This window comes from Micromesistius poutassou (genome assembly GCF_964030765.1).
Source record: "Micromesistius poutassou genome assembly, chromosome: 4".
Classification (NCBI taxonomy): domain Eukaryota; kingdom Metazoa; phylum Chordata; class Actinopteri; order Gadiformes; family Gadidae; genus Micromesistius; species Micromesistius poutassou.
Genome location: NC_140274.1, coordinates 15,915,591 through 15,938,657, shown reverse-complemented (window position 1 = coordinate 15,938,657; position 23,067 = coordinate 15,915,591). Strand labels below are relative to the sequence as shown.

At 50.3% G+C, this 23,067-nt stretch overlaps 1 protein-coding gene across 1 annotated transcript in view; it reads left to right on the top strand.

Moving 5' to 3' along the window:
* tenm4 (teneurin transmembrane protein 4) overlaps window positions 1-23,067 on the top strand; it is a gene marked incomplete at both ends in the record, with an annotated part of 141,580 nt that overhangs the window by 103,242 nt on the left and 15,271 nt on the right. Inside the window, 8 exon segments of the mRNA XM_084466371.1 lie at window positions 1,241-1,490; window positions 2,462-2,482; window positions 6,312-6,544; window positions 8,512-8,666; window positions 15,213-16,090; window positions 20,855-21,027; window positions 21,578-21,593; window positions 22,347-22,488. Of these exon segments, the coding sequence (XP_084322497.1) occupies window positions 1,241-1,490; window positions 2,462-2,482; window positions 6,312-6,544; window positions 8,512-8,666; window positions 15,213-16,090; window positions 20,855-21,027; window positions 21,578-21,593; window positions 22,347-22,488 (1,868 nt within the window).

Sequence of the window (23,067 nt, the reverse complement as noted above, 5' to 3'; positions counted from 1 at the left end):
ACACACACACACACACACACACACACACACACACACACACACACACACACATACACACACACACATGTACACACACACACCTCCTGCCAGCCCCCCTGTCCTCTTGGCTGGTCAGTGTGCTGTTCACGCCCAGGGTTTTTAGAATCATTGCTTAATTTAATTGCTCTCTCTGGGCTACTTCAACACACACACACACACACACACATACACACACACCCACACAGACACCCACACTCTCATACTCTTACAGAAACACACACACACTCTTGCTGACACACACACACACACACACACACTTTCACAGATAACCACCCACCACCGCACACACACACGCACTCTGACTGACAGCCAACCCCACACCACATACACACACTCACTCCCCCGTACCCACGTACACACACACACACACACTCTCTAACAGCCCCAAACAGACTCACTTATATGCACACACATCCCACACACACACACACACACTCACACCTCTTACCCCACCTCACACACACACCCGGCCAGCAGACTAAACCCCCTCCCAGAGAGAGGGCGCTTGGCTTCTCCTCTGATGGACCAAATGTTATGTTTCTCTGAGCCGGCACGTCAACACACACACACACACACACACACACACACACACACACACAAACATACACACATACGCATGCTGCATCCTAAAGACCATCACATCGATCCATCTGCAGGCGGATCTTTGAAATTTACATACCAAATCCTTTTTTCTCCAAAGTTTACTTATTGGCAAATATGCAAATGGCCATATGCCTCGCCTTTAAGCCTCTAGGTGTGTGTGTGTGTGTGTGTGTGTGTGTGTGTGTGTGTGTGTGTGTGTGTGTGTGTGTGTGTGTGTGTGTGTGTGTGTGTGTGTGTCTATGGCCATCAGTATATGTGTCTGTCTCTGTATTTATATGTGTTGCATGAATGTGTGTGTGTCTGGGTCTCTGTGTCTGGGTATGTCAAATATGTCTATATGTGTGGTTGTGTGTGTGTGTGTGTGTGTGTGTGTGTGTGTGTGTGTGTGTGTGTGTGTGTGTGTGTGTGTGTGTGTGGCCATTAGTGTGTGCCTACGTGGTGCAGGAGTGTATGTGTGCGTATGTGTGTGCACGTGCGCACCTTCCCGTTCCGTCCATGCGCACCGATCCCTTCCTCTCACAGGTCTCATGTGTTACTCATTGCTCTCTCCTCTCCCCCACCCCCCCCCCCACCCCCTGCCGACACACTCCGCCTCCAGGTATCCTCCACATGGGGGACGGCGAGAACGTCTTCATTTCCCAGCAGCCCCCCGTGATCGGCAGTGTGATGGGGAACGGCCGCCGCCGCAGCATCTCCTGCCCCAGCTGCAACGGGCTGGCGGACGGCAACAAGCTGCTGGCCCCCGTGGCGCTGGCCAGCGGCTCCGACGGCAGCCTCTACGTCGGGGACTTCAACTACGTCCGCCGCATCTTCACCACGGGGAACGTCACCAGCGTGCTGGAGCTCAGGTAAACCCCAGACGAGCGATAGGGGCATAGCGCTGAGCCCGGGAAATAAGGGGAAACCTGACCCTGTTATCTAACCCTTACACCCGTACCCTTTGGCCCTGAAAGGGTTGGCAAGGCCCGTTGTTGACGACTTAACCGGAAGACGAAAGGGTACAAAATAAAATGCGATCCGAGCAGTCGTGACAGCTGTGATAGTTATGGAAATAAATGGAATGCTGCTGTAAGGGCCTTACCGGTCACCCTCAAGGATGTCTCGATTACCCTTACCCATGAGCCTCACACTAACCGGAACCTTTAACCCCTCATTGAACACTAACCCTACAGCCTGCAAATGGATGAGGCGCTAATTGGTTTTCTTTTCTATTTCTATTGTTGTGCGCACCTATCTGACCTAATGACCTTATTGTATTAATCTTGACGATACCTATCCTTTGCTCACCTACCTCTGTCTGACCTTACCTTTACCCCCCTCCCCCCTTCCCCCCCCCGCCTCCACTGGTAACTCCTAAACGATTAGTTCAAATGAAGTCAGTCAATTATGCTCAGTAAATTGCTTTTACTGCCCAGAAACTATTAACGCATTAATGCATTTCAGAAGAAGAATAAATAGCATGAACGGTTTTAACTGTGCACACTCCAACAGACGCACACACCTTCCTGGATACATACGCATGCTCCTGGATGCCCTGGCCGTTAGTACCGACACCCACGCCTTGTGGGGGTGGCTGGTTCTAAAGCAAGGGTCTGGGGTCTGGCCTCTGATCCTGGGCTCTGCCGCTCATAACGAGCCACTAGCAGCAGGACAGCTAACCACCGCTAGAGACCTCTGGAATGTAATCTAATGGCATGATTATTTTCCTCCTAATCACTTTCCTCCTCCACTAACAACTAACATTTTCCTACTTTTCTCTCTTTCTCCCTCTCTTTTTTTTGTGTCTTGCTTTCTGCTGCTGCCTGGCTTACTTTGACAGAAATAAAGACTTCAGGCATAGGTAAGCCCTGCAGCCTGTCCCCAAAAAAACATTTCATCTGTTGTACCCCGAGAGATATAACGCTTCTCACACAGCAATTCAATTAAATGCATTACCTGTTGCTAAAATAGCCTGATAAAGTGTCCTTTATCAACCCACAGTTGCCCTCGTATTTTCATGAACAACTTGCAGTGACCTTTCCGAAGAATAACGTGTCGGCAGCCCAAAGATTATCTTTTAATATAACGGGTGCCTGCGCGATCTTTGTCTTGGTAAAGCTTGCGTTTTATTGGTTCATTAACGACCGCTCCTGAGCTGACATGATCTGAAAGGTTTAATCGCATTAGGCGCGGCGGTATGTTTGCAAACGGATAAATGGAGAAACTATTTCGGTAAATGTCACGGCAGTGAGTTGGCGACGAACGGTTAGCTTAGGCGGCGCGGGATATCGACGACTTGAAGAGCGACGGCAGATTCAGCCAACTCCGCCAGGGTCTTCTTATCTGCTCCAATATGGCCAATCGGTGTATGTATGTAATTGATCCACGATGTTTGCAAAGGCTACTGTTAAACATCGATACTGCAGAGTTGTTTTTTGTGGAAGTCTGCTCGCTGGAATCACAACGGTTTTCCACAATGGCCAGCAAAAGGGAATGTGAGGTCATTAGAAGCCTGGATGTTATCAAGGGGCGAATGACAAAGGAAGGACTCCGTATGCCTTCGTAGATGTGTGGGTAGGGTGGGGGGGGAGGGGGGAGGGGAGTCAAATCTTCATTGTGTGCTGTCTTTGGATAGCAGTTCTCAGGCAAAGGCCCACCCATTGATTTTCTATCAGAGGTCATGACTTGGCTTAAAATGGCCGCATTACGGCAGAGACGAGAAGCCAAGTCACTAGTGGCTGGCCTTTATCTGGAGACCAGACCACGTAAACACTGCACATTGTGAGGCTCTCTCTCGCTCTCTCTCTATACACCTCCTATAAACGAATGCAGTCCTGCCCTTTATGGCTTTATCTTTTTATCTCTCACACATCTATGTGCACTAGCACAAACACACACACATGCACACACACACACACACACACACACACACACACACACAGAGACACACACACACACACACACACACACACACACACACACACATACACAGACACACACTCACACACTCACAAAGGCAAGCAGACATAAACACACACACACAAATCCATGCACGCTCACATGCACGCTCTGCCCTGCCTACCGGAGCAGGACAGAGGAGACGTGTAAAGCTCTCCGTGCTCGGAAGACATTTGCATATTAAAAAGCAGATTTGTCCCAAGGAACGACTCATGCTGTGTGTGTGTGCATGCACAGGAGGGGTTGGCTACTGTGTTTGTGTGTGTGTGTGTGTGTGTGTGTGTGTGTGTGTGTGTGTGTGTGTGTGTGTGTGTGTGTGTGTGTGTGTGGGACAACGACAGTGCTCAGAGGGGGGGATGATCTTACCGCAGTACCCCCACCCACCACCACCGCCACCACCATGAATGTCCCTAACCCCTCCTCATGTCCCCTCTCTCTCTTTCTCCTGCTCGCTCGCTCTCTCTCCTGCTCTCTCTCTCCCTCTCGCGCTCATCGCCACGGCGGCGTGCCGCAAAATCCAATTATCTTCCACAAACTGGATGTTGTCAGTGAATATAGATGGAGTCCATGGACCAAGGTCGCCGTGGTAACGCCTCATAGTTTCACGCACTACGGGGCAGCGCAGGTCTACACGCGACCTGCAGCAGATAAGGTATCAGCCGATTACTTATGCCCCCCCCTACCCTCGGCCAGGCCTACAAGTTTTTCTCCTTTTCATAGACCAACCGATTCTAACCGGGGGCTCAGGTGACAGAGCAGGTCATTAACCGGAATGTTTCTGGTTTGATTCCCGGCTGCTGCTAGCTGCTGCTAAGTGTCGAGGTGTCCCCGAGCAAGACACCTAATCCTCACTGTTGCACCACGCATTGTGGACACTGCCGTTGGTGTAGGAACAAGTGAATGTGAGGCACTAATTGAGGAGCATTTTTAGCGGCCACAGGTTAGAAAAGCTTGAAGAGATTGCAGTCCATTTATGATTGGTTGGCTGAAGACTCCCGTCACCACCGAATGGCTGAAGGTCAATCATCGCTCAAAATGTACACACGTGCCAGGATGTATGTTTCTAAAGTGAAACTGCTTTACCTCAGTGTCGGAGTAGCAGTAGCGGAGTAGTGGGGGGGGGGGAGAGGGTGGCAGGATACTGCTGTGATTAGAGTGTTTAATCAACATTCAAAAAGATTCTGGGTTCAATCCTTCAACGTCCACATTGTACCTGTAGGCGTCCTAGAGCAAGAAGCCCAAGCCCCACTACTTGCTTGTATCCTAAATGATTCAATCTGAGTCTAGAGTGTGTGTGTGGTTGACGGCTGGTTTGAGCCACCTCACTCGACCCGAGCCAGACCAATTGGATTCTGGGGCTGGGTGAGGCTGCACACCTGTGGTGCATTGACGATCCATGCACACATGTCAATCCAGCCATCATCACACACACACACTCTAAGATCTCAGACATGGCAGTATTCATCACCTGCTCTACTGTAGGTATCATTATCCTTCAAACTTGATGGAGTCTGGCCGCAACCTAGGTGGCGTGTAGCATGGGCGTCGCTGGAGTGAGCTGCTTTGGATAAAGGCATTGTCCAAATGACTAAATACATATTAATAAATGGTAAATAGGTCTTTCCCTCCCCTGGAGATCTCCAGGATGATAAAGTGGGGTCTCTCGCTCTTTTTTTTGTTCCTCGGATCTGGTTTGAATAATTCCCTGTCAACGGGTCTCTGGGTGCTGATTATACAGTCTGGCGGAAGTGCCATCCTCACCCGAGTCAAGTTACTTCCAAGCGTTCACAAAGGAAGAGAGGGGAAGATAGAGAAAATATAATATTCAATTAGTTTTTTTTGTCTCTTTGGCCGAAAGGGTGTTATGGTACCTTTGAGTGTCGGCAGGGCCTGCTGGACATTGATCCAGTCAGCGGGTCGGAGACCTGGCCGCAGGGACCGGATCAATCCGGGCCGAGGACGGAGATGAATGTTCAGCGCTCCAAGGGAGAGACGCTTCTTAGTCAGACCAATAATACGGCAGCGTTTGGGGAGGATTATGTTTGCAGCGCTGATGGTGTATTTTCGCAAGTCGTGCGGATGTATGATGCAGGTTGGAACTATAGTTTTTATTAAACAATGGAGTTTATTAAAATACAAAGCCAACCACGTATATTCAGAATAATGGATACAAATGTCTTTACCTGGCTGCACATTGAGACTGTTTTCATTTGATAAAATGAAAACATTTTATCATTTGATCAAAATGAAAACAGTAGGAAATATACGGTTTATAATATCGGTTTCCTCATCCAACCGTGTGTTACAATGCAACGACCTTGATCTACAGATTGGGATATCTACCGCCATGTCTGCAAAATTCCCATTAATTACTGTAAAAATACATTGTTCGATAAGCCAGGATGTGTATCCGTTTTCTTTAAACAACCGATATTTCCTAACCAAGCCGTCCAGGTCAAAATCAATTTGTCCTCCCGACCCGTTCTGCCATGTTTAATCTCCCTCTCTCATCCGGGTCTCCGCCACCTTGCTTTGCAAAGCGTAATTGTGTCCGATCGACTCCCCATATCGGCTGTTTAAATCCATTCCAACCGCATTACATCTTGTTTTAATCGAAAAGCACCCCCGTCCTCTGCTTCTTACTTTCTGCTTCATTTAACCCCCACCCCCCCCCCCCCCCCCCTTCTTTTGTGTCTTCCACTTCCTGTCTACGTCCTGCTTCTTCCTGACAGTAACAGCCCCGCCCATAAGTACTACCTGGCGACCAGCCCTGTGAGCGGCGCTGTGTACCTGTCGGACACCAGCAGCAGGAAGGTGTTCCGGGTCAAGTCCCTGAGCGCCGTGAAGGACGTGGCCAAGAACCTGGAGCTGGTGGCCGGCACCGGGGACCAGTGCCTGCCCTACGACGACGCCCGCTGCGGGGACGGGGGCAAGGCGGCCGAGGCCACCCTCACCAACCCCAGAGGTACCGCGTTAGTGTCAGCTAGGCTTTTACCGCCTAGCGCTAGGATAGCAGCAGAATGTTACAGTGCCAGAGATTGGTTGGTTGGTACATTTTTGATCAAAACAAATGATATGTATATGTTTCTTTAAAGGTTTGCATGGTCCCATTCGTTCAAAATAAACAGTCGACCTTATGGTCTATATCCAAAGGCTAAATAGATATTTTGATGGGGTTAGAATGATCTGTGGGGGAAGTTACTGTCTTAGTAATCTGTGGATCTATCCTAAAGTTTGACGGCATCCGTTAAAATGTATAGTATAAATATAAATATATAGAACCGGGTCCATGCATCTGCAGATTTCCCATCGACAACCTAACAAACAAAATGGATAGCAACACACTACAAGACCAGTGAGTCGCCTGTCTCCAATTTGATTCACTCTGAATAATGTGTGCGGAATTCGGCTCTCCTGAGGTCTGAAACCGTGTTGGCGCTTTACAACGCATGACAGAATCTGCTGATACAGTGTGCGCATTCCCCCTTCTTCCAAATCAACCTTGGCTTCCAGAGCACACTTCTGCCTGCCTGCGCGGCTTTTGTTCCAGCCCCCGAAAAACAAAGGCAAAAAAAAAAAAACGACCCCCCCCCCCCCCCCCCCCCCCCCGAAGGTGTATTTGAAACAGCCGAGTTAAAAATATATCTGCTCGTCGAGTGAATAGCACACTGGCCTCCAGGGAGGAGCAGCCCGTGTACGGTATGTGCCAGGCTAGGCACATGTAGCAGCCGTCATGTGACAGAATGTATGCAGCCGAGCAAGGGAGAATGGCACGGCGTCTACTCTACTTCCCCTTCGGGCGACCCCTCGCGGGGCTGCAGACGGACACACAGAGAGCCGGATCGATACCCTTTAGTCCTCGCTCGCTGCTTTCTATTTTCGCTTTCGCTTTCAAACCCTCGCAGCCTGCCGCCTTGTGAGCCACGGTCATTTTCAAGCAGTGAGCAGTGTCGATTTACCCTGACGCACGCACACACTCGCGCACACGCGCACACACGCACACACACACACACACACACACACACACACACACACACACACACACACACGCACACAAACACACAGATACGCACATACCTGCACACACCTGCACACACACACACACACACACACACACACACACACACACACACACACACACACACACACACAAAGATGCAAACATACCTCACACACACACACACACACACACACACATACACACACATACACACAAAGACACACACAACACACACACCTCTGGATAGGATTTCGGTTTAAATCTCTTTAGATGTTGGGTTTGGACCTATTTAGTTGATAGTGTATTGGGATAGGATCTATCAAGTTGATTGTGTATTAAGTTCGGACCTATTTAGTTGAGTGTATTGGGATAGGATCTATCAAGTTGATTGTGTATTAAGTTCGGACCTATTCAGTTGAGTGTATTGGGATAGGATCTATCAAGTTTATTGTGTATTTAGTTTGGACCTATTTCGCCAGTCATAAGGTCACGTGGCTCACGTCCTCTGTCCTCCTCTTGTAGATGGTAATGAATACCCAGAAATATACAGCCCGCAATCTGCAATCCGCAATCTGCGACGGGACCAAAGCATCTGGCATCCGTCTGTGTAGATCTCAGATCCTCGCCGCTGGCTCCTCTTCCCCGCCTGTTGAACCAGTCCGAACGGACTCAATGACGTTTGTAGGTTTTCCCAACCGTTAATCTAAGTAAAGGGGATTGTCCGAATTGCTGCGCGGATCGATCGGTAGTCCTCATCTGGTTTGATGTCTCCGTTGTGCTTTGTTATTGACAGGAGAAAATCAATGCCGGTGTTATATTTTACAGCGCGCTGGCCTCCCTTCCCGTGTCATAACTCACCTCCAAACAAAACGCCTGACAGCTCCTCCTGCGCGGCCGACCCCGGCGCTGATGCCCTGTTGTTATATTTGCAGGCATCACCGTGGATAAGTATGGCATCGTCTTCTTCGTGGACGGCACCATGATCCGTCGGATCGACCAGAACGGCATCATCTCCACCCTCCTGGGCTTCAACGACCTCACCTCCGCCCGCCCCCTGAGCTGTGACGCCGTGATGGACATCTCACAGGTGAGACCCCCAAGCCCCCTCCTCGCTCCTGCCCTCGCCCCCTGCGCCCTCGCTCCTCCCCCTCACTCCTCCCCCTCGCTCCTCCCCCTCACTCCTCCCCCCTCACTCCTCCCCCTCGCTCCTCCCCCTCACTCCTCCCCCCTCGCTCCTCCCCCTCGCTCCTCCCCCTCACTCCTCCCCCTCACTCCTCCCCCTCGCTCCTCCCCCTCACTCCTCCCCCTCACTCCTCCCCCTCACTCCTCCCCCTCACTCCTCCCCCTCGCTCCTCCCCCTCACTCCTCCCCCTCGCTCCTCCCCCTCACTCCTCCCCCTCACTCCTCCCCCTCACTCCTCCCCCTCACTCCTCCCCCTCGCTCCTCCCCCTCGCTCCTCCCCCTCACTCCTCCCCCTCGCTCCTCCCCCTCACTCCTCCCCCTCACTCCTCCCCCTCGCTCCTCCCCCTCACTCCTCCCCTCACTCCTCCGCTGGTTACAGCAAACATTTCAGCATGCAAACTTAAGTTGCACCAGGCCAACCAATAAGCCCCAGCGTGGTGGCACGGACATTTTTGAATGAACTCATCACTTACTCCGTGAGCAATACAAGCAATGTTACGTTTTCCAATTTAGGATTGACTACTTTTTTCCCGTTTTAAGTTAATATTACACACACATCATCTTCACCTCTTAAAGATCACCAGATGTCCCGGAATGTGTGACTTTTGGCAATCTTCTTGGTGGACGGCACCCAGAATCCCCAACACAGAACCATAAATGCAAACACCAGTGTAGATCCCCCTGGATATTTGACGTAAGTAGTATAATTGAGTCTTTAATCCGAGGGTATTTACTGGATATTCAAGCTGTATTAAGGAGGTAATCCCAGCCAAGGGTCCTTCCAGCATTGTAGGAAATACTTTCTTTACCTAATTTATTTATTTTTCTTCTGAACAGTGTTGGGTTTTATATAACCTGCCTTTGATATTGCTGTCGGGATGATTGTCTTCCTCATAAACTATGGCCTTGGAAGTTCTAGCCTCCGAACCATAAGTGTCAGAGAGTATCTCGTTCCTGTTGCCCATAGATACCAACCTGGCTCCGTGGTCCATGAGCTTAGCCTAGTTAAAGGCTTGCTCTGTGAAGTGTTTGGTTCGTTTAGCCTGTAGCTTGATCACAATGTGAAATTTTGGCCTTCTAGCAATGTGATTTGAATGTTAGCATGCTAGCAATTTGATATCAAGCGTACTATCAAAGATGAATTTTCACAGTGCAAAATGGGATCCGAAGCGTAGCCCGTAACAACGTGTTCTGAATGTTGGAATATCGTAACTAGCAGGTGTTTCCTCCCGAGTAGGCGAATAGGGACTGCCAGAGCCTGAGGCCAGTGAGCACTGATTGGATTCACAGCTTTCTACACTCAGTGTTGGTAAATTGTTTTTACAAAGTGCAGGCGTCTAAGCACATAGGGCAGCTCCGCACACCACGTAAAGGGACAGGCGTGATCTGGGCTGAAGGCTGCGATATAATTGGTCCAAGAGATTATGGATGCAGACAAAGTAGCCGACAATACAAAAAGGTGTGGTCCGGTGCGGTAAATCACAATAGTATTAAAACGGCAGTCTCCTGGTTCAGGAAAAAAACAGCAGAGGAACGGAGACGAGACGAGCAGTTGGCATGGTGATGTGGTGGTGGTGGAATGGAGGGTATAGGAGGTGACCCTTGAACCAGATTGCTTGATGTCCACGTCAAGGGCTGGGTGTCCCGTATGTCTGACTGACCCGGTCACAACTTAATGTGCTGAACCGTTGGCCTATAGCTGCAGGGAGAGCAGGCAATTGACCCATCGCACACACACGCACACACACACAAACGCACACTAACACATACACACACACACACACACACACACACACACACACACACACACACACACACACACACACACCACACTGTATAGGAACGGTGTCATTGAGTCCCATAAACATGGCAGGGATAGACTCACATACACACGCAGGCATCGATACACTCAGACACACACACACACACACGCACCAATACAAACTCACACACGTTACCCGACCAGATGGAATTCTCCCCCAGGCAAGGTCATGACTCTGAGGTCACTTCCTGCTGAGCTGTGAGGTCACTTGTCCCCAAGTCGGGTGACTCCTGTGTTGAGGGTCTAGTCTTTCTGCCATATTTCATTTCACTTGCGTAAATCTCCCACTCGCTTAGTCCCACATGCAACATATTTAATGCAGTGTGTGGCCTCCGTTTTATTTTTGATAGGAAGAGATACTACGTGACTATATGTCGCATTCATATGCTTAATGCTAAATATTGAGAATGAGTACATTCAACCATGAAGATACAACCAAGAAATTGCATGAAACATGCGATTTATGCAATCCAGTTCCGCAAATAGGCTCCCAAGGCTACATTTTTGACACAAAATAACATTTTTCTTATCTATCTATGGATCGAATGATCTATGTATCTCTCTCTCTCTCTCTCTCTCTCTCTCTCTCTCTCTCTCTCTCTCTCTCTCTCTCTCGCTCTCTCGCTCTCTCGCTCTCTCTTTCTCTCTCGTTAGGCTTATCCTATATAAATATATATATATTTATATATATATATATATATAAATATATTTTTCAAGCATATGTCAATTACATATGTATGCCTGTGTACAGTGCTTGTAGCATTGGTGGCATGTGTGGGCACCTGGAGCTTCTAACTGTCATCCAGAGAGAGAAAGGGAGGGTGGGAGGGAGAGAGGGAGAGAGCGAGGGGGGCGGGGGGCCAGGCTGCTCCGGGGTTAGGGGCTACCACTGGGTTGTTTCCTGCCCTGCGTGTTGCATGTTCTCCAGCAGGACTAGCAAGCAGGGCCCGGGGGGCCGGGATGCCAGCGGATGAAGGCTTTTGTGTGTGAAATGATGTATTCAGAGAAGAGCAAAGCCTCCAGCTGTCCGAGCCCAACCCCCAGAGACCCTCCGCCCGGCTTCCACCTCCGCCCCATCTCCCAGCCCCTCGCTCTCTCCTTCTCTCTCTCTCTCTCTCTCTCTCTCTCTCTCTCTCTCCTTCTCTCTCTCCTTCTCTCTCTCTCTTTATTAGCTCCTCTCTCTCTCTCTCTCTCTCTCTCTCTCTCTCTCTCTCTCTCTCTCTCTCTCTCTCTCTCTCTCGCTCTCTCTCGCCTGCCTCCCTCCCTGATTCCATCCACTCCACCACCACTACCATCTCCATCATCTATCCACCGCCACCAACCCTACCTACCCAACTAGCAACAACAACAACAACACTATCATAAACCCCCCCCCCCCCCCACCCCCCCAAAAAAAACACCACTGTCAATCCCACCACCACTCTGACGATCCACATTTCTAACACCACCTCTAACCCCACCTCTACCAGCGCTACCACCACCACCACCACCACCACCACCATCACCCCATCCTAAGCCTGGGCGATATGGCTGAAAGACATATCACGATATAACTTGATCATATTGATCAATCTCAAGGCTTCTTCCCTTTGAGCTTTTCCTTGTCTTTGAAGGGCTGAGGGTTAGGGGCTGTGGTGTGATATGGGCCTCTGAAGCCATTTGAGGCTGTAACTGTGATAAAGAGCTTTACTAATACAGTGGATGGATTTTTGGGTGGATGGATTTTTTCCTCTCCTGCTGATGAAATGCGATCATTAATTCATCACGTTCATAACGTACAGGACTGTATTAGAAATCAAAAAATAATAAATAAAATAAAATAAAATAAAATAAAAATGAATTCATAAAATGAACGAAGAGGTCATGGGTTTGCGGCTCTCGACAGGCCTGAGCGTCTCCACCTGGGCGGAGGACGCGCTGATGGTGAACACAGCGCGGTGACCTTTCGGAGCTCCACCCCTCCATATGCTATGTTGCCTTGGTGGTTTTATTAATAATCATAACCCTGCTCAGTGCCGTCTTAATGTGCAAGGTCAAGAGTGTGACCTCGGCGGGAAATATTTTACCATAATTATGCTCCAATCGAGGGTCTTTAGGTCCCGCCACTTGTTATTTTAAGGCTGTGACCGTTTTAATTTACAGCCGTGGAAAGGGCTCGCCAAACCCCCCTTGCCCCTTTAATGCAAATGACTATATATGTATATATTATCATATAATTGTGCATATTTGAACACGTATACCATTGCCTCCCAATACATTCATAAGGATGCAAGTTTGAGGCTGTTAAGTAAGCTTTCGGAAAGCTTCACCTCGTCTCCCGTGACAACGCACAGTTGAAACCCGAGGAGGACTTGGGATCGGGGCCGACGGATGCAGACGGACATCACTCCGATAAGACTAGAGCAGGGGGACAGCTTACGGAATGGAAAGCCATTTACGGCGCCGGTGGAATAACTGTGCTTTAAATCCAAGGGTCTGTCTGTCGGTCGGTCGGTCGGTCGGTCGGTCGGTCGGCGACTCCGGGTGCCGGCACCCACGTGACAGCTGACGCGCCGGAGCACAATGGAGCCGGGAATGATTGCGTGGTCGATAGTGGGACTGGGACGGCAGCTGGGGAAATATCCCCCCCATTTTCCCAGCAGTGTGAAGCCCTCCTTACAGCACGTCTCCCCTGGGTCCCTCCCACACACCGTGGCTCATGAAATATTTAACCACTGGTGTTGACAAGAAATAGGTTTTAAGAAATTGGAAATATCCCCCCTTTCGGTGGCCAAGTTAAAAGCAATTTCAGCAACACACACACACACACACGCGTGTGGAAAAGACGGAAAAAAGCGAGTGGGCTGTGGGCTGTCTGTTTGTGGCCGGGGCTAAAGATATGCCTCCTTGTGTACTCCTCTATTGTGTGTCGTGGCGGGGTGGGGGCGGGGGGTAAGTAGGTGGGTTTAGAGCTGTGAGGCTTATGCCAGTCACAGGTAGGACAGGGATATCCAGCGCTGCAGAGAGACACAAAGGAGATGTACTCACTGCTGCAGGATCTCAGAGGTTCCCATCCAGCCGCTAAATGGAACAATAAGGAGTGTGAGTCAGAGACTCTGTGTAGATCATAAGACAGATCCTTAACTGTGTGTTCCTTAACTGTGATGCGTCGTGAGGTCCTGCGGTAATTATGCCCTCTAAAGTAGTGACTCAAACAAAGTGCAAGTGATGCTGGATCAAATGTTTAATAAATGACATTGGGTTTTTTTTGTGCAAAAGAGCAATACAAAGTGCTTAACCAGGGACAATTTTCTATTTGCCTGTGACTTTTTAATCTACAAATGACTAGATTGTATTCAAAAAACATGTTACATTTATTTATTGGCTGAGTAATAGTTGAATCGATGCCACCGAGGGTTGCTCACTCCATTTCTGAATTGCGCTGGCTCCCCCAGAGCTGTCACAACGCCCAACACCCATCTAGGACATTGTGCATCATGGTAATTTGTTCCACTCATTTATATGCATTATAATCGTCAGAATATGTTCAATTCTTCTTAACATTCATAGCAATAGTTTACGCCACATTATGAAAGAACAACCCTCTCCGAAGACTGCTCTCTCCACGGCCCGGGGTTTGTGAACGTGACATTACCACATCATTATGAAAGATTACTGAAGCATGGTGATTGCTGGGTAATTTTACACCCATTCCTGTTTCCAAGTTTCAGGATGAGCCTTTCCAAATCAATGCCTAGACTGCCGCCATAATGGGTCACCAAGAATACGACCTCCTCATTGTAATTTCCCGCAAATAAGGACAAGGTTTTTAATCAGGCTCCTTTTTTTTTTTTTGTCCGCCATTGAAATGAGACTGTCGGTATTATGTTCCTGAGAAGTCCCCCTGGGCTCAAGTGCAGAGGAGACCATCCAATTGGATGAGTACAATCATTTCCTCTTGTTAGCAACCAGGATGCATTCTTCGCAGAACAATGAGTCATGATTTTGGGAGGTAAGAGATTGATGGAGCTTGCGTTTGTTGAGCGCGTCCCCCGGTTCATGTGCACGGCCCCCCGTTGTCTTCGTGCATCTCGTAATGAATAGCCCTTAAGTAGGAGATGGGCTCTCTGGGGATGAGATGGATGTGCTGGCCGAGGCTCAAGACAGCCAGCGTGAAAGGTAACAATGGCGGTTGTTTTTGAGGGGGGGTTAATCAGATCGTTTGACACATCTCCTCTCTCCTAGTGCTCGCCCGCTGCTGCCCTGATCAGCTCCCATCTCAAAAATCATGTATTTGTTTTCCTCCGTTAAAAGCGTGCCGGCCTGATATTTTCCGCCTTATCAGATCATTTCTTCCCGGAAAAGAGAATATAAAGAGGCCTTTGCATTCTGGCTAAGCTTTGAGATAAGGGACACCTCTTTCGGTTTTGTATGCACTTTTCAACGACCCCCTTTTTTCCACGACGGACTGTTTACCTCAAAATGTTTACCTTAAAATGAAAAATGTTCTGATCAATAAGTGCATGGCCTAGTTCTTCTTCCAGTGAGCTGATATCTTTTCGGTGTGTGTGTGTGTGTGCGTGCGTGTGTGCGTGCGTGTGTGTGTGTGTGTGTGTGTGTGTGTGCGTGTGCGTGCGTGTGTCCTCTCAGGTGCGTCTGGAGTGGCCCACCGACCTGGCGGTGAGCCCCCTGGACAACTCGCTGTACGTGCTGGACAACAACGTGGTGCTGCAGATCTCGGAGAACCACCAGGTGCGCATCATAGCCGGGCGGCCCATGCACTGCCAGGTCCCGGGCATCGACCACTTCCTGCTGAGCAAGGTGGCCATCCACGCCACTCTGGAGTCGGCCAACGCCCTGGCCGTGTCGCACACCGGCGTCCTGTACATCGCCGAGTCGGACGAGAAGAAGATCAACCGCGTGCGCCAGGTGTCCACCAACGGCGAGATCTCGCTGGTGGCGGGCGCGGCCAGCGGCTGCGACTGCAAGAACGACGCCAACTGCGACTGCTACTCGGGCGACGAGGGCTACGCCAAGGACGCCAAGCTCAACGCGCCGTCGTCCCTGGCCGTGTCGCCCGACGGCGAGCTGTTCATCGCCGACCTGGCCAACATCCGCATCCGGTTTGTGCGCAAGAACAAGCCCTACCTGAACCCGCTCAACATGTACGAGGTTTCGTCGCCCATCCACGACGAGCTCTACCTGTTTGACGCCAACGGCAGCCACATCTATACCCAGAGCCTGACCACCGGGGACCACCTCTACAACCTGACGTACTCGGGCCAGGGGGACCTGGCCACCATTGTGGACAAGAACAAGAACCTGGTGACCATTCGCCGGGACACCACGGGCATGCCCCTGTGGCTCATGGTGCCGGACGGGCAGACCTTCTGGTTCACGGTGGGCACCAACAACGCCCTGAAAACCATCGCAGCCCAGGGCCAGGAGCTGGCGGTGATGACCTACCACGGGAGCTCGGGGCTGCTGGCCACCAAGACCAATGAGAACGGATGGACCACGTTTTACGAGTGAGTTTACTTTTTTTTGGTCTATCTTCGAAAGTTCCCCTTCGTCGTCGCGCTAGAGTCTGGCACATTGAGTTAGATTTAGAAGAGAGTTAGGAGTCCCAGATGTGTGCTTAAAGTCTCATCATGTCCCTGGAGTTTTTATACCCAACAGTTGGTTAGCGGGAATAAGATGTCCTTATCACAGGTTTCCGCTGGGGTGTGCAGGATGTGAACATAATGCCCAAAAAAACATGCAAAAAGTACCTGCCAAATATGCTAAGAGTGTTAAGTAGCAGTTTGAGAACTCCTTCCTACGTCTGAGTCAAGCATTACGACACACAAGCCCCTTCCTTTTGCCTGTGAGTGTTTGTCATTCAGAACACAAGGTCTGTGTTGCTGTACATGTAATCCTATTTGCTGTTATCATTCCAAATGAGATTACTGGTGGTGATGGGTTACTCATTGTGTCTCTACCTCCACTCTGGGTGACAGACTGTGCACATCATCTTCATCGCTTTCCAGGATTTATGCGCTTCATGAAAAACATATAGCTTTTGCCAAGCTAGTTTTTTTTTTTGCCCAGCCCTGGGCGGCTTGAGGCTACATGCTAGTGTAAGCATAATGAGATAGCCACAGGGGAGGAGTTGATTGGGTCAAAATCGACGAGAGGGAACTATTGCGTCATCTCACTCTCTCCGGCGCTGCTGGAAGACATTCAGAGAGCGTTCAGAGTTTTTTTTTTTTTCTGTTCTATAGAGGCAGTCAGAGTCAGCTAATGCCTGGGTACCCTAAGGGATCCATGGCTAACTGGGTATTCCTCAAAAAACGTGTGATTAAACAGATGGGCTGGTCAGGCATCTGTTACACCTCACTGGAGGAGAGGAACACTTTGACACATAGCCGGATGCTTTGATTAATCCAAGCAGGCGTTTATCACCCGTGTTTGATTTTCTTGTCGTCAGCGACAGCGGTACGGAGGATGGTGCAAAAGAATCCAGAAGAGATAATGTGGAAATTGAGCTAATTCAGCCATGCGTGGAGATATTTAGAAAGGTAGAGTGATGCGCCCACGGGCTTGCGAAACCCCCAACGGGTAGTCAAAGCTCCCTTTAGTTATTTTCCTTTTGAATTTCCCTTAAAAATGTGTCCTCACTGCTTTGTAGAGCAGAACAGCGAAACAAAACACAAACCGATTAGCACAGAAAGGATTTTTCCTGAGATTAAAATATGGAGAGCGGGGAAACTGGAGGTTTTTTTGTTTCCTTTTTTTGTTCGTACACCTAGAATGCTACACGAGGACGGGAGGATCTGTACATCATGTTTATACTGTGATTAGCATACAGACAGGGTGGCTCAGCAGCAGCTGTGGGGCTACGCTAACACACACATTGGAGTTCAAGGCAGAATGCATAATGTGCAGCTCAGGCAGCTATAGGTGGCTTTTGTCTGCCTGTTGGATTTCATTTTCCTCCAATGGCCTCCACAACCGCAACGTTGAACAAATACCTGTGCTATAGTGTTGCTTGTTCTACCTCTTCAGTTTTTCAACCATACGTCTGCCCCGCACATCTGCCCTCGATGTGTCCTTCAACCAAACACACAGTCCTCGCAATAAGAACTATAATCACGCACATCACTCAAAGAGATGAAGAACAAAAAAAGAACAAACAGCGTTCAATATGGTATTATTATCAGTTCGTATGTTCCTGCGAGCGATCTCCACCGCCCATACTTCATTCAGACATCATAATACAAATGCTGTTTTCTTTGCATAATTAGCTTTGAAGGTCACCCCGCCACCGGAGGGTCAAAGCCGTAATTTGCGGATGTCGGAAGGAGGGCCAGCGCCATTCATCTCCCCGCTCGCAGCCTCACCACTCCACACCACAAACTAATGAACGTGTGCTTAAATGTCTCGGCCTATGGACTAAATATGATTTCGGTGTCACCCACAAAACCTGGTAGCAAAGGCCGGAGCGGAACACGCAGAGGACACTACACGCTAGTGCCGTCGCGCGGCGGTAACCCCTCGTGCCACCGGATCTGCTCCGGGTTTTACGGCGGGCAGACGCCGCGCCGGGGCCCTGTGATGTTTGTGCTTGTCTGGATAAAGAGATGAGCCCGGGGGTATCGGCAAAGCTAATCAGTCTTATGATACGAGCAAGGCGGGAGGATTGTAATTTTTGTAATTAGCCGGACCGCTGCGCAATTGTTAAGTAACGCGGCCGCCCGCCCAAGCGCTCGCAGCGGCGAAGAACCTTCCCCCTGACGCTCTGAAGTTAAGCGTCAAATGATTCCATTGATTCTGTCATTGAGACGATATGTGACTCGCATAGAACGTCTCCCTCCGTCCCTCCTCATAGAGCTGCCTGTGCTCGTTAGCATCCTTAGTCAAATAGGAGGAGTGGGGGGGGGGGGGAAATGAAGTAGAAAAACGAGGTCATTGTACGTTCATATTTAGAAGATTCTAGAGCAGAGTTGGCAGGCTGTGCCGGAGGGGGGTCAGGAGGTGAGGCTGGGCGGTGGTGATGGCGGAGTGATGGCGTGGGTCAGCCCGTTGTGGAGCCCCCCGGGGTGTGAAAGGTCAGAGAGCAGGCGCCTGGCCCGGGAGGGTGATGCGATCCAAATGGACCCGCGGCCATCCAGGGGAAGAACAATTGCTCCGGGGACTGCTCAGCGGCCTGCCCCCTGTACGGCCTCTTGTCCGGGCAAGGCGAGTTAATAGACAGCTGATTCGCAGCAGGCCGGAGCCATTAGGGCTCAGCCGCGGCGCCCCCGGGAGGAAAAGGGGGGGGGGAGGGGGGGCCTCTCGCTCGAGGCCCTAATTGAGACGCCCCAGGAGTTTGGGTCAGTGATCAAGGCAGGACACGCCGTATTGCTGTGGAATGAGATTTCTTTCCGGGGAACTGGCTCCTTTGTTCGGGGTGTGCAGGCGCCCGGGAACGCTGTGGGTTTTTTCCGGGGACTGTCAGAGCAGCGATGGCGTCCGGGGCGCCGCTGACAGGGTACAGTCTGCCGGGTCCATTAAGTACACTTAGGGCTGGCGGCTCCCGTTTACAGAAAGCTAAATATTACATTTCTCGTGGTGCGAACAGGGGTGGGGGAGATCCTCAGATGGGATGACAATAGTCATAGCGACGAGATACGTAATGGAGGGAAATCAAACGCTGGAGATAAAAACGTCTTCACGGCTGTTTTGAATTTTCCGCTAGCAACCGTACGTCGTCACGGGCCATGCACAACGCCCGGGGTCACACATCGCCGTATCCCGGGGCAGGGCTCGCTATCAGATAACATTTATCCACTGGCGGAGGACTCCTCTGCCGCTGTCCTTTTCCACTCCCATATTGAAAATTAGAGATGAACGCGCAGAGGAAACATCTAGCGAGCGGCTCCCAGTCCTCTCATTTATTAGCGGGGGTTTCATTACAGCGAGACCAGACAGCGTTGAGCCGCGGCCGAGCCTCCACTCTGTATTCACCGCGCAGGTAATGGGCTTCATGCTCAAGTAATGTACCGCTCGCTCATTCTGAACCCCCTGACAAGCTGAAGGATTTCAAATTGTTCCGCGCCCATGCGCTCCCTCTCGGAGAAATGAGACAATCTGGCCACCGGTGTTTGTGTGTGTGGTGAAGCGGCGCGGGCGGGCCGCGGCGCGATGCCGTCCCTCTCTCCGAGGTGCTCCCTCCACTTCACCGCTCGCCGTTTCCTTCGGCTGCATAATGAGATGAGGTGATAGCACTAATCTTCCAGACTAATAAGCGTTTTTTTTTTTGTTTTTTTTCTCTCGAGCGAAGAGGTGTGTGCTCCCTTCGTCCTGGTTGTGATTACCTGTCAGCTTTTTTTTTTGCGTTGAATTATTTATGCTAGTACCTAGATGTGTAAACGCACACATCCGACGGTTAAAACGTACTAAGCGCTACTGTAAGGGCTTAAACAGCGGACCGAAGGGATGGCACCCCCTGTAGTGGAATTCAGGGGGTTGGGGTCGCCGGTGGGCTGACGATTTAGTGTGTGGTGATGTCGTTAGTCATGCAATCAACGGCCCGGTCAGGATGACCTCTGTCTGATGCTCTTCCTTTGTTTGGTTACATTTGCCGAGCACCTGCAATCAAAGGCCCGCTAAAAGCCTTTAAACAGCATATACAGACAAATAAACCTACTGTGATGTGATTTGGCAAACATTTTAACCAATAAAATGCTAAGATTGACATTGACTGAATGACATTGGGAGTAGCTTCTGAAGGCTGAAACCGTTAGATCACTCGTGTTTGTTTGTACAATAGGCAGGGCCATAATCGTCCAGTGGTTTTTTTCCGAGGTCAGACCCCTGCATTCTACCTACTAGTCGTCCATGAGTCATCATCAGTCATCCTGCCTGATGACCCACTGGCCGCAGAGAGTGTTGATGTTTTTAAGGGCAAACTCAAAACATATCTTTTTAATCAGGCTTTTAATTAAATAACTTATTCATCCATTTATTTAATGAATTACTTATTTTCACAAAGTTATCGCTTTGGGAATGGGTGTGAGGTGGAGGGGGGGATTATTTTTACATGTGTGAATATCTCTGGGTGTGTTGTGGGGGGGCTGGGGGGGGGACTGGTAGTAAGCACTTAGTGTTACATTTGCTTGTATGAAAAGTGATATGCAAATAAAGTTTGATTGATAAGCACGATGCAAAACCACCCAACTGCTCATTCACGAAAAAAACTGGAGAAAAAGCTTCTGCTCCACATCTCAGTCGTCGTATCTGACCCCATATCCCTCCGCTTGTTTCCCCAGGTACGACTCCTACGGCCGGCTGACCAACGTCACCCACCCCACGGGCCGGGTGAGCAGCTACCGCTCCGACATGGACAGCAGTGTCCGTGTGCAGGCTGAGGGCTCTAACAAGGAGGACATCACCATCACCACCAACCTGTCCGCCTCCGGGACCTTCTACACACTCATGCAGGGTAAGCTGCCTCCTGAGGACCGGGGGGGGGGGGGGTTGAATGAGCCAACCCATCACTGAAGCCATTTTGAGCGCCATAAGGGGACCGTATCTGGTGTCCTACTGGGTATCGGGGACCAGCGATCATGTGCGGATCGGATAGAGTGGAGCCAATCGCCATCACATCAGGGGGAAGACGTCTCTCATGTCTGTGTGGCGGTTTGGATTTTTAATTGTTTTTTTTTGGGGGATTTGCTTTTTAACTAATGTACTTTTTTTTGTGGATCAATGTTCATGGGGATCTCATGATAAGGCTTGTCTGATCTGCACAGAACGAGGGCGTTTTTTTTTATGGATAATCTGTAGTTTTACGGTCGACAACATTGTGTTAAAATGATCACCTCATTTCAACCTTCTAACGTCTGTTATTATCGAGTGTGTTTACTTGCGATTCCCTGATGGTATTTGCCTCGTAAACATCCTTCCCATGTGAACATACTGATGAAGTGTACCACCGCCAACTGCACTGACAACTCACTCGCACACATCCCACTCTCTTCTCACCTCCCCAGACCTGCAGTCCGCTCCGTCAGCTCTGAATCTTTTAATGCTGCAGGAGCAGCTGACATGACATCCGTCTGGTTGATTCTCTATAGCCGCCCCGTAAACAAAGCCTCACCCTGTACGGGGCTTTTGTGCTCTGTGCGGAGACTCCGTCTCACAATTAGCTGTGAGGCTACACGTTGCGCTAGGGTGATTCCGGGCGCAGGGTGCATGACTTGTGAAACTGCTTGTTTGCTGTTCGTCCAAATGTTCCCTCCAAACTCTTTGTAGTCGTGTACACTTCGTTTACCAATATGAAAACACATTGATTTTCTGTCTCCGAGGCCAATTCATAAAACAATGTTGTTGGGCCCACGAGAAATGTCGGGGCTTTAGGAAACGCAATCAGACCCCAGCAGTCAGAGGCGGCATCGAAACCCTCTCTCTCTCTCTCTCTCTCTCTTCCCCTCTATCTTTGAAGTACAGTGCTCCCTTCTCTGCCCTCCTCCTCTCCTCGCTTTGCCTCTTTACCTCTCTCTCTCTCTCTCTCTCTCTCTCTCTCTGATTTACTCTCCGCTTCTTCGGGCGTTCTGATATCCTGTTCTGTGCCTGACCAGCTGCGGTATTGATTACCGGTTCATAGCTTTGAACTCAGCAGCCCTCCTTCAATTTATAAAAGATTGTAAAGATTTTTTTGTCCTCCTCCTCCTCCTCCTCCTCCTCCTTCTCCTCCTCCTCTCCCCGTTCTCGCCGAGTCTACCGTTTGATTTCAAAGAGCTCTCTTTCACATCCGCCCAGCCGCCCGGGGCCCGGGCCCCAGGCCCCGGGCCCCCCCCTCCCGAGCCGCGCGGGGGCAGCTGTGAAACGCAAGAAGCTGAGCTCCGGTGTCCAGGCCGAGCGGCCGCCGGGTCGCTCCGGTCACCGCCGCGCGGCCGACCTTGTCCGGGACATCTGCTCCGGGGGCGGGCCGGCCGGCCGGCGCCCCGGAGCTCTGCTCCCTCCTAATTAAGTCACCTGGTGTCCGCATTGTGAACGTGACGCAGCGCAGAGATCGCTGGGCAACCGGCGCGGGTACTGAGGGCCTCTGGCCGCCCCACGCCCCACGGTAGTTTACCCTGCTCCCTCCCAGATGGGGGATTGGGGCATCACATCTGAACGTGCAGGATAGATATATAAGTTAAAAAGACGTTAAAACATTTTTAGATGAAAAAAACAACCAAAAATGTGAACACAGATGGACAGAGTCCATGCTCTCTGTCCCAGAGAAGAGCAACAGCTTGCACGGGGAATGTGAAGAGGACATGTTTTTGGGGTTTCTAAGTCGACCCTCTCAGACAAGCTTTTTTTTGGGGGGGTTTTGCTTTCTTCGGACTGGATCACGGCTGTAGCGCTGCGGCGCATTCAAACATCATTGCAGTTTTTCACGTCGCTAAGGGGCTGAAGGGTTTACGACCCGCGTTACCGTTAACTCCCCGTTCAGCAGTATTGCTTCCTCTTGGCCCACCCTTGCTCCAGCGGA